The sequence below is a fragment of the Oryctolagus cuniculus genome, chromosome 6 (assembly GCF_051225735.1).
Source record: "Oryctolagus cuniculus isolate XC-2025 breed Fujian yellow rabbit chromosome 6, ASM5122573v1, whole genome shotgun sequence".
NCBI classification, from domain to species: Eukaryota; Metazoa; Chordata; class Mammalia; order Lagomorpha; family Leporidae; genus Oryctolagus; species Oryctolagus cuniculus.
The window spans coordinates 48,450,019-48,460,825 of record NC_142872.1 but is presented as its reverse complement, the minus strand read 5'-3'; the positions used below and the strand labels follow the sequence as shown (position 1 = coordinate 48,460,825).

Sequence of the window (10,807 nt, the reverse complement as noted above, 5' to 3'; positions counted from 1 at the left end):
TTGAACATCCAAGATAGTTTTTTTTTAATTATTATTATTAAGCAGAGTTAAAGGTCTTCTTCCTTGTGTTGGTTCACCCCCCAGATGGCCGCTACGGCCGGCGCACTGCACTGATCCGAAGCCAGGAGCCAGGTGCTTCTTCCTGGTTCCCCACACGGGTGCAGGGACCCAAGCACTTGGGCCATCCTCCACTGCCCTCTCAGGCCACAGCAGAGAGCTGGACTGGAAGAGGAGCAACCGGGACTAGAACCCGGTGCCCATATGGGATGCCAGTGCCGCAGGCAGAGGATTAACCAAGTGAGCTACGGCGCTGGCCCCCATCCAAGATAGTTTTAAACACTACTCACCTGCCTTGGATGATTCAACTCTTTTTTTTATATTTATTTGTTTATTTGAAAAGCAGAGAAATTTCACGGAGAAAGTGAAATTTTCCATCCACTTGTTCACTCCTCAAATGGCCGCAACGGCCAGATCTGGGCTGATTCGAAGCCAGGAGCTTCTTCCGAGTTTCCCACATGAGTGTAGGGGCCCAAGCTCTTGGGCCATCTTCTACTGCTTTCTTGGCCATAGCAGAGAGCTGGATTGGAAGTGGAGCAGCCAGGACTCGAACTGGTGCCCATATTGGATGCCTGCACTGCAGGCAGCAGCTTTACCCGCTAAGCCACAGCCCCGGCCCCAATAACTCAGCTGTGACAGTGAGTATATTCTCTTGTCAGGATTCCGGGAACTTTGCGCAATAAAGGAGAAGCTTTCCCGTTTGACACTGCCGTATCTGTACCATTCGCAGCCTCTTGCACAAAGAATGGCTGCCGATTCAGGGCTTTGGACACAACAGAATCCAGCTAGAAGTCAACATCGTCCAGTGTGGACATTTTGTTTTAAACCACAGTAGTGGCTTCTAAAGACTTAGTTATTTCTGTATTTATTTATTTTAGAGACAGCGCACTCCCATCTACTTGTTCATGCTTCAGATGTCTGCAACAGCCAGGGCTGGGCCAGGGCAGAAACTGGGGGCAGAGAAATCAGTCCTGGTCTCCTGTTAGGATGGCAGCCCTGGGCCATCAACTGCTGCTTTCCAGGGTCTGCATTAGCCAGAAGTGGGAGCCAGGTATGGATCCCAAGTACTCCAATGTAGGACGCCAGTCTCAACCTGTGTCTTAATTGCTATCCAAATACCCACCCCCAGCTTCAACTTTTTTAATAGTTTCACTTGACAATGGCAAGAGACATTAAATTTCCACATGCAAAAGTGACAAAGTTAACATCATAATGAGGGGCTGGCGCTGTGGCGCAGTGGCTTAATGCCCTGGCCTGAAGCACCAGCATCCCATATGGGCGCTGGTTCAAGACTCGGCTGCCCCACTTTCAATCCAGCTCTCTGCTAAGGCCTGGGAAAGCAGGAGAAGATGGCCCAAGTCATTGGGCACCTGCACCCATGTGGGAGACCCAGAAGAAGCTCCTGGCTCCTAGCTTCAGATTGGCGCAGCTCCAGCTGTTGCAGCCAACTGGGGAGTGACCATTGGATGGAAGACCTCTCTTTCTTTCTGACTCCTCTCTCTCTAACTCTGACTTTCAAATAAATAAATAAATCTTAAAAAAAAAAAAAAAACGCTGTGATGAATTGTCATGCAGAAAAATCTGGGGTGAGGGGCCTGCATTATGGCACAGGTAGCTAAGGTACCACCTGCAATGTTGGCATCCCATAAGAGCACCAGTTTGAGTCCTGACTGCTCCACTTCCTATCTGGCTCCCGCTAATGCGCCTGGGAAAGCAGCAGAGCATGGCCCGGTTCTTAAGCCCCTGCACCTATGTGGGAGACCTGGATGGAGCTCCAGGTTCTTGGCCTCAGCCTAGCCTAGTATTGGTCATTGTGGCCATTTGAGGAGTGAACCAGCAGATAAATGTGTGTGTGTGACCCTCCCCTTCAAATAAATAAATCTTTTTCTAAAACAAGAAAAGGAAATCCTGGGTGACAAGAAGTCAGGGTGATGCCCAGATGCGGCAGCACTCCCAAACAAAGAAGGGAATGAAAGCAAACCCCGCCCCTGCTCTGCACTGGGGACTGTCTAGCCAGGGAACAAGTGGGCCACCTCCACTGCCATGCCTTGAGCTAACCTGAAAACTGCCTAGGAATCCTTAGCCCAGGGCTCCAGGTCACTACCAAGGGAACAGGTGACCCTGCTGACTGCATTTCCCAGCCCACTGCAGACCCTTAACAGCTCTTCCCAGGGACCCCGTCCAAGGCCAAGACATCCCAGTCCTCCTTGTTCCCCCTGTCACCTGCATTTCCCGTTTCTCATGCCATTCTATCTCTCTCCCTTGGCTCTCATCAGTCCTCTCGGGCCCCTTTTGTAGCAGTGGGTAAACTGAAATAGTAGCAGAGCGTGGCCAAGCTGAAACATCCCTGGGTGAGCCCTGGTGCATCCATCCCGATGCCTGTCCCGCCTCAGAACCCAGCAGCCAGGGCTTTTCTGGAAGGTGCAGTCCAGATACACCTGTGGCCCAGGTGAGACTCCGTGTGCTACCCCTCCCACAATGCAGTGCCTCCACCTGCAGAGTGGAGGTGGCGGGGACAAAGGATCCTCAGAAGGGTGCCACTCCGCTTGCCCTGCTCCAGCTTGGCCTTGCCCACACTCATGCTCTGTCTGGTAGGACCATGTTTGTCCTGTGTGGCCATCCTTGGGACGTTCTGCCCTCACCCAGCCCAGAGGCTGCCCCAAAATGCCCCAAAACAAAAAGAGGTTCTAGAGCGAGCAGTGTCTGTTCTTAGATCAGCTTTATTGGTGGGGCTGTGCCCGCCTCCGAGCCTGGCCTCGCTGCTCAGGCCAGCCTCTTGCTCACGCGCTCGTAGGTCACTCCTCCAATGCTGGAGACCTGGAGGAAGCAGCCAGAACAGAGGGAGCGTTCAGGGTCAGAAACGTCATTCCCCGCCAGCATTGTTGGGAGCTGGGGCCTCATACTGGGTGATGAGCCCAGTGGACTGATGCTGTTATCCCGGGAGGGGACCGGTGATAAAAGCGACTTCTGCCCCCTCCCTTGCTCTTGCTCTCTCCCCCCTCCCCCAAGGCCTTCATCCGCCTTAAGCCACCTTACGAGCAGGGCAAAGGCCCTCCCTCAGCTGGACTTTCCAGCTTCCAGAATCAAGGGCAAGAAATAAACTTAGTTATCACGTAGCCTGTCAGTCTGTTCTGTGATGGCAGCAGTAGGCAGGCAGTGCCCCCCCCCCGCCTGGCAGGGGCTCCAAGCCTAACCACAGGACCCAGCTGAAGGAAGGCTGGCCTCCACTTCTGGGTGCAGGGAGATGGGGCCTACTGTGGGCCTCAGTTTCCCCAGTGCAGACTCAATGTGGTGAACATGCTGAACAGCTGTCAGGGGTGACAGCTCTGGGTATGCTAAACTTCCTTCTGCTCCTTGCAATGTGTGCACGCCAGGCACTTCCCTCACATTATCCCACTGAATCATCCCAGCACCCCTGTGAGGTTGTCCTTTGTGTGCAGAGAAGGCCAAGGCTGAGAGGCCATGCTGAACCACTGCATTGCGGTGTTTTGAGCACCTGCCACCCAGAAGCTCAGAGGTTAGTGGGAGAGGAGGGCAGCTGTGCTCTGGGCTCCTTGCCTCAGGGACACGCTGTCCTTGGGTGCACTTGTGTCATCCGTTCTGACACATAGCAGAGGAGAGCAGGCTTCCCACGGGCCGGGGGCAGGTGGCAAGGGGGGAGCCTGGAGGAGGCTGAGAACCACTCTAGCCTGGGAAGAGAGAGGGAATTGGCCCTTGGACAGAGCCCTGAAGGGTGTGTGTTGGATTTGGAAAAGCAAACAGGAGAAAGGGGAACTCAGATTACAAAGGAACCACGTGGGCACGGGGAGGGAGAGAGGAGCAGTACAGAGCCCAGCGCTCAGACCAGAGTGTGGGCTTGATCCCTAACCAAGAGCAGTGGGGAGAAGTGACGGGATTTGTATGTGGGACAGAAGGAAGATGGGGTTGGGGGGAAGGGAGTGCAGGGAGGAGGCAGGGTTGTGGGAGAGGAGGGGCCATAAGAGTGTGGCAAGGGCTGCTGGTGGTAGCTAGAGAGGGAGGAGGCTGCTCCCAGGGGGCCCTCTGTTCGGTGCAGAAGGAGGCAGGTGCTTCCGCTGAGTGTGAACTGTTAGAGGTGGGGGATTTGTAACCAGGATGGCTGCTCTCAGTGCCTCTTCCCGGTGCCATTGTTTATGTGTGTGCATGCCTGTGTACACATGTGCACATGTGTGTGCCTGTGTGTGTGTGTGTGTGTGTGTGAAAGGACACTGAGCTCCAGGCACTGCCAACAGCATACAGCCTGCACGTCTGGGGCCTCTAAGAATCGACAAAGAGGCTTGTTCAGTTTGAGAACTGTGGGGCACAAACCTGCTTCCACCTCCCCCCTACCCTGTGTTCTCCCTGCACAAGCTGGGAGGCTCCACTTCCGGGAGGCAGGACCTGGGGACTGACGTTTCATGTGCAACTGTGTCCAGAGCTTTCCCCAGGGCCTCCCAGAGGTCACTTCTCACCCAGGAAAAGGATCGTCCCTGTTGTTGACTTGCCCTATTTTTTTCAACACTATCTATCTACTTATTTTAAAATTATATTTATAGAAAAAGGAGGAATAAAACCCACTGGCCTGGAAAGATCAGGCAGAGAGCCTGGTCTAGAAGTTGGCTGTGGGGATCTGCCTCCCCCACACAAAGCTCTGTGGCCTTGGGCAAGTCACGTGCTGTCTCTGAGCTCTGTAAGGCTTCTCTGTACAGTGGGAATGGCAGGAGGCCACTGTGCCTCTTGTGCCATGTTAGGACTGCGTATCTGTCTGCCTTCCTCCGCAAACTCGTATGTTGAAACCATAACCCCCAGTGCGATGGTGTCTGGAGGTGGGACTTGTAGGAGGTCATTAGGTTACAGGGATGGTGCACTTGTCTCTACCATGCACGGAAACCAGGAAGAGGGCCCTCGCCAAACGCCAACCGGGCTGCACCCTGCTCTTGGCCTTCCCAGCCTCCGGAACTGGGAAAAGTAAGTGGCTGTTGTCTGAAGCAGTCTATGGCATTCCTGTCACAGCAGCCCAAAGTGACGGACAGGCCATGGGCTCCTTTCCTCCAGGTGGGGCTTGGTATGAGGGGAACAAGGAAATGAAGGGGGAAGAGAGGGAGATCAAAAAGAGGAGGTGAGCAGGTGCAAACCCTGCCTCCCTCTCACTCCCTCCTGGGAACCTGGGGGAGGAGGGAGGGCTCTCTCTGGCCCAGGCTGTAGCTTCAGAGTGGAGAAATGAAGGGTGGTGAAGCCTTCTCCTCCCTTTGAATCTCACATCTATTTCTTCCACCTGGGGAAAATTCTGGAGCTCCAGGAAGAAAAGGCAGAAGTGAGATCAAAGTCCTCTCAGGCAGCACCTCCAGCCTCTGCAGTGCTGGGTGTGGGAGGGATGGGGCTGTATGTGTGGGTGTGGGTGTGGGTGTGGGTGTGGATGGATGTGTTGGACCTGCCAGGGTTTGAAATGCTTTAAACTGAGCTGCCAATAGTGTGGAGAATTCACGTGGACATGGAAATTTCCATCCTGTTTTGAAAATCAGATCTAGTGAGAAGGGCCTGAAGTCCCCGTGGAAATGGGGAGGCATGGTGGCTGCCCTGGGGGACCCACCTGAATCATTTACATTCTTGGAAAGGTCCCACCGGCTTCCTGACTTGTGCCAGTACTAGGGTCCAATCCCTGCTTGTCAAAGCCATGTGCCCTATCACTAATGACTTGGCTTCCCTAGGCCTCAGTCTCCTGACCTGTACAATGGACATGAAAAATCCCCACCTAACAGGGTTGCTGTGAGATTCAATAAGCCCGTGCGCTCCCAGTGCTGTGCACAGAGCACAGTACCCAAGGAATGCCCAGAAAGCATGGCTGCCATGGCTGGGGGCAGAACCAAGCATTTATTTCTCAGTTCTGGGGCCAGGAAAGCCAAGAGCACGCATGTGCCCAGGGACCAGCAGGAGACTCACCTCCACCAGCTTGTCACCCTTGATCTCCGAGGTGTGCTGATAGTTGGGAAAGTTCGCCACCACCTTGCCGCCTTCCATGTTCACGACGGCCTGGAAGGGAAGCGCAACACTAAGCCCGAGCCAGCAGAGCCCTCGCAGTGCGGCCAGCGATGCCCTCTGGGAATTTGCCAACCAACGCACCATCCACATGTTTCCAAAGACAGGGATAACGTTGAGCAAGTCCCTTGCCCTCTCTCTGCCTCGGTTTATTCATCTCTAAAATGGAAGGAGGGGCGGGTGTTTGGCATGATGGTCCACAGTCAGGTGCTGCTTGAGCCTCCAGCATCCTGTATCAGAGCGCCTGGCTTCTGTCTCAGGCTCTACTCCCGATTCCAGCTCCCTCTGAATGTCCATCCTGGGAGGCAGCAGGTGATGGCTCAAGCAGTTGGGTCCCTGCCATCCATTTGGGAGATCCAGATTGAGTTCCTGATTCCTGGCTTTGACCTGACCCAGCCAGGGCCATTGTGGATGTCTGGGAAGTAAACCAGCAGATGGGAGATTGTCTCCCTCGCTCACTCACTGTTGGTGAACAACTTAAATATCCAGTGTAGATTATCCACGTTAGATAACCTAACTATCTCAATGTGAGAGTCATCAAATAAGTTCTAGTCTTTCCATATTCTGAGATACCATTCAGACTTCAAAAAGAATAAGGCAAATCAATATATGCTGGCCCAGAAAAGCCTTCCAGGAGAGACTGAAATTTTTTTAAAGCCAAGTGCAGACTATGACTGTTAGGTCTACTTGTTCTTCACCTTCACAGCCTGAGGAACCAGATGTTCTCATGGTCATGGTTGGGGTCTGCAGAGGGGATCCAGATGGGGAAAAGGGACCGGCCTGGGTGAAAGGAGGAAAGCCAGCCTCTGTGTGGTTTGGACATTGGTGTGGGTATCATGTATCCCCCAAAGGCCCATGACTTGGTCCCTCAAGTCTTGTGTTAATGGTACTAAGTGGGGGTGAATCTTAATCCAATCACGGTGTTCCAGGTGGGGCCTTTGGGAGGTGATTGATTGGACTGGGCTGTTAGGATAAAGCCAAGTTCTCCCTCTTGCCATGTGACCACTCTCTGCCACCTTGGGAATTTGCCAACAGGAAAGTCTTTGCCAGAGGCCAAGCCACCTAGGCCTGCACAGTCTTGGGCTGTGAACCTCCAAAACTGTGAGCCAAAATAAACCCCCTTCTTTCCTTACTTAGAAACCTGTATCAGGTATTTCATCCCAATAATGAAACATTGAATAATCCAGCCACTTGCTACTTCTCTGCTACCCAAGGTTGTCTGTAAACTTGGCCTGGGCACTCCTCTCTGGGTCCCACTGGGAGGCAGTGTGACAATAATGATTATGTCTTCTGGAACCAGGCTGCCTGGATGTGAAGGTGTGGACAAGTCTGCTCTCGGCAATTCAGAAAGGCAGGTGCATGGGGCAAGAGCAGATCTGCACAGCACGCAGAAGGGCTAGCAAGGACCTCCAGGCCTCTAGAGCTCCTGCTGGGCTGCACACAGCAGGGGCCAGGCTGCCCTGTGTCCCACAGCAGGACTGGTACGCCACAGGGGCTATGGGCTCTGGCATGAGTGCAACCACCAGCAGGCAGCAAACAGCTGCGCTTCCAGTCCCTGGCCTGTGGCTTCTGATTGCAGGGCTGCGGCCACACCCTCAGCTTTCTTGAGCCTAGCTCCTTCCCCTCTAGACAAAAGCAATGACTAAAGCTTTCCTCGCCAGCACTCGGTTTGTGACAGGTAACATGCTAGGTACGCACATGCATTATCTTGGTGACTCTTCACCATGGCTCTTGGAGTGTGGACCTGTGCCTAGTCCCATTTTGCATACCAGAGATCCCATTCCACTTCAGGGGAGTGAAATGATTTGCCCCAGGTCCATCATGCTTACAAATGCAGCTGAGCCTGACAAAAGGGCTTGGGTTCTTTATGTCTTTATGCCACTGCTGGGAGGCAGCATGAAAAAGCAGTTATGCTCCCTGGAGCCAGATTGCCTGGGTGCAAAGGCCTTGCCCCCTGCTGTGGGACTTAGGACAAGCAATTTCATCCCATGGCTGGGCACCCCATCTGTAAGATGGGGACAGTGGTTGTGGCTGCTTCTTTAACTTCATTACAATGCATAAAGTATTTAGCAAGTGTCTGTATTAAATGCTCAGTAAATGTGAGCTATTTTTGGTTTCACTGCAGTAGCATTTAAAAACCAGGAGCATTACATTGCTGGGTAACTCAAGCTCTTAGTGCTGGAGGCTGAAGTAGAGAGAGAAGCCTCAGCCTGGGGAGCAGAGAGCCATGGCTGAGGCCAAGAATTTGGCCAGAGGTTTAGGGAAGTGGGGGTAGGCAGCATCTCACCTTGAACTTCTTGCCCCCAAAGGTCTGTATTTCGCTCTCCTTGCCGATGGTGAACTTGTTGGTCATGATTTGTCCCCCGGAGTAGTGATGGGACCAGGTGAAGTCCTGCCCGTCCTGCTTTATCTCCGTGACGATCTTAATGTTGCGGCTCTTTTCCACCACGTCGCTGGGAAGCCCTGGGCCCGGGGACAGAGCTGGTTATAGCCCTGTGGTCGGGGAAACAACCTCCCTCCCTGTGGCAGCCTAGCTCTCGGGTTAAGAGCACAGTGCCCGAGACAGAATGTACCTGCCCTTCAACCCCAGCTCTGCCGTGAGCCCTGTGACTTTGGCAAGTCACTGTCTCCTTGAGCTTCAGTGCGTTCATCTACTAAATGGGGATAACCAGGCGCATCTCAGAAGTCTGTTTGCAAGGAACAAATTCAGTGTTACCGTGTCTGGTAACGCTCCTGACACCTACTTAGTGCTTATCAGCAATAGCTGTCTGATCGTGATATAAATCAAACAGAAACTTGTCAAGCTCACAGCGGTCCAGAATGACAGGGACCTTCCAGATGTGCCATCTAAGGCTTCTGTTTTACAGACAAGGACAGGAAGCCCCAGAGTGGGAAGAGAGGGTTAGTGGCAGAGCCGGGTCTAGGAGTGAGGCGGACTCACTTACGTTCCACGATGCTAGCCTGCTGCAGGGAAGCAAGTCCCAGCTCCATCGGGCCGTTTCAGAGAACTGACTTGGAGGAGTTCTCACCTTTCTGGGGCTCCTGGGCACAAGGGCCCTGTCTCAGGGCTGCTCTGGCCCCGCAAGCTGGCAAGCTGGCAAAATGTGGCCACCAAAAGAGGTAGGGGCTGACCTCCGAATCTTGATGATTGCACTGCCTGTGACTTACAGAGTGAACACAGATTGCCAAACCCATGGTCTCGTGGGTTCCTTGCCATAGAGCAGTGTTACAAGTCAAGCTGTGAGAGAATGGTGAAGCCTCTGGGCCCTCCGCTGACAGTGTCTAGCACAGCCGGGCCTATGTTTGTTGAATGAGTGAAGGAGCGGCTTGTCAAACCTAGTCTCTGTACTAACCCCTCGATCACCTCTCCCTAGCCAGGATTGGTGACACCACTCACCACAGGGTCCTGAGTGCTGATGACCATTGCCACAGACAGGTCACACTGAGGTGCCCCATCAGTAATACTGGGATCCACCTTGTCTATTGCAGGTTTAGCCAATGATTGCTTGAATGAACAAAGTCTCTACTTTGCTAGTCAATTGCCACTCTGCCCATTACCAGCTGTGTAGCCTTGAACTAGTTACTCAGCCTCGCTAGGCTTCAAGCTTTCCATCAGTGAAGTGGAGATAGTAATAGTCTCTAAGTGTTTTCAAGTCAACGAGTGTCTTGCTGGTCTTATCGTCAGAGCCGAGCACAGACTAGTTGCTAAACCAACAAGTGAATGAATGAGTGGATGAAGTCCTGTCCCGTTCTATCGCAGGGGTTAAGGTTCCTGGCCTAGAGCTGGCTGTGGCAAACCTGCTCCAGGAAAGGCACATGCAGGAGCTCACTCACCCAGGAGCTTCATGAACTCGTCATAGTTCTTCTCACTCTCCATCTCGAACTTGCCGGTGAAGGCCATGGTGCTGGGAAAGCAGAGGCTAGAGCGCAGGTAGGTGAGGAAGACCGCGGTGGGATCTGGTGGTGGGGTCTGGTGTCCCAGCTTATAAACTCTCCCAGCAGCTGAGGCTCAGCCCCTGAATCACCCCACTTCCCCCTCCTGCCCCAGAGAGGAAGCACTGTTTTACAACGTGGGCAGGACCTGAAGGTTATTCACCTGGGCAAGTGCTGGCTGTAATCCCATCGCCATTCTCACAAGGTCAAGGCCAAGATTGCCAAAAGGTTCGAGGAGTCATCCACCTCGGCCCATCCTTCCCTCGCTTGATTCATGCCCTGTCCTCTACCCAAGCTCTCATCATCTCTCACTCTTCCACCCCTCGTTCATCAACCAGAGTGCCTACTACAGTGTGTGAGGCTAGCGCAGGTGAATGAGACTACACTTTTCCCCAAAGCACTTCCGCTGTAGTCCTCAGACTGAGTGGATAAGTAGGACATGATGTGCCCGAGAGAACCGCTGGTACATGACGTGGGGCACCGGGGCAGGAGCAATGGTATCCAGCGGGGGGCTGATGCGCCTTTGGGAAGAGGTGGCATTGGAGACAGGTGTCGAAGGGCTGATAGGATTTGGATGTCTACAGAAGCAGGGAGGTTGGACAAGGCGGAGAGCAAAGGCATAGGATATTCCAAGATGAGGGATAAGTGTGACGAAGGTGGAAAAGTCCACAATGGAAGGAAACTGAATTTGGCTGCAGCCGGAAGCACTTGCAGGCAAACAGACACAAAAAGGGTGCAGGCAGTGCAACCGAAAGCAAGACTGCAGCCCACTGACAACGCAAAG

General features: G+C 53.3%; 1 protein-coding gene across 1 annotated transcript; it reads right to left on the bottom strand.

Moving 5' to 3' along the window:
* Positions 1 to 2,738: 2,738 nt before the first annotated feature.
* FABP6 (fatty acid binding protein 6) lies at positions 2,739 to 10,141 on the bottom strand. Its single transcript, XM_008255344.5, has 4 exons — positions 9,925 to 10,141; positions 8,378 to 8,553; positions 5,995 to 6,084; positions 2,739 to 2,874 (listed from the first exon to the last, which is right to left on the bottom strand). Exons 1-4 carry the CDS (start codon positions 9,989 to 9,991, stop codon positions 2,821 to 2,823), a joined length of 387 nt encoding a protein of 128 aa, XP_008253566.1. The 5' UTR covers positions 9,992 to 10,141; the 3' UTR covers positions 2,739 to 2,820.
* Positions 10,142 to 10,807: the final 666 nt, after the last annotated feature.

Coding starts and splice junctions, on each gene's coding strand:
- FABP6 (XM_008255344.5), bottom strand. CDS start 9,991: ATGGCCTTCACCGGCAAGTTCGAGATGGAGAGTGAGAAGAACTATGAC. Junction 8,554..9,924: donor CGAGTTCATGAAGCTCCTGG/GTGAGTGAGCTC, acceptor CCCCGGGCCCAG/GGCTTCCCAGCGACGTGGTG. Junction 6,085..8,377: donor TTGGGGGCAAGAAGTTCAAG/GTGAGATGCTGC, acceptor CTTCCCTTCCAG/GCCGTCGTGAACATGGAAGG.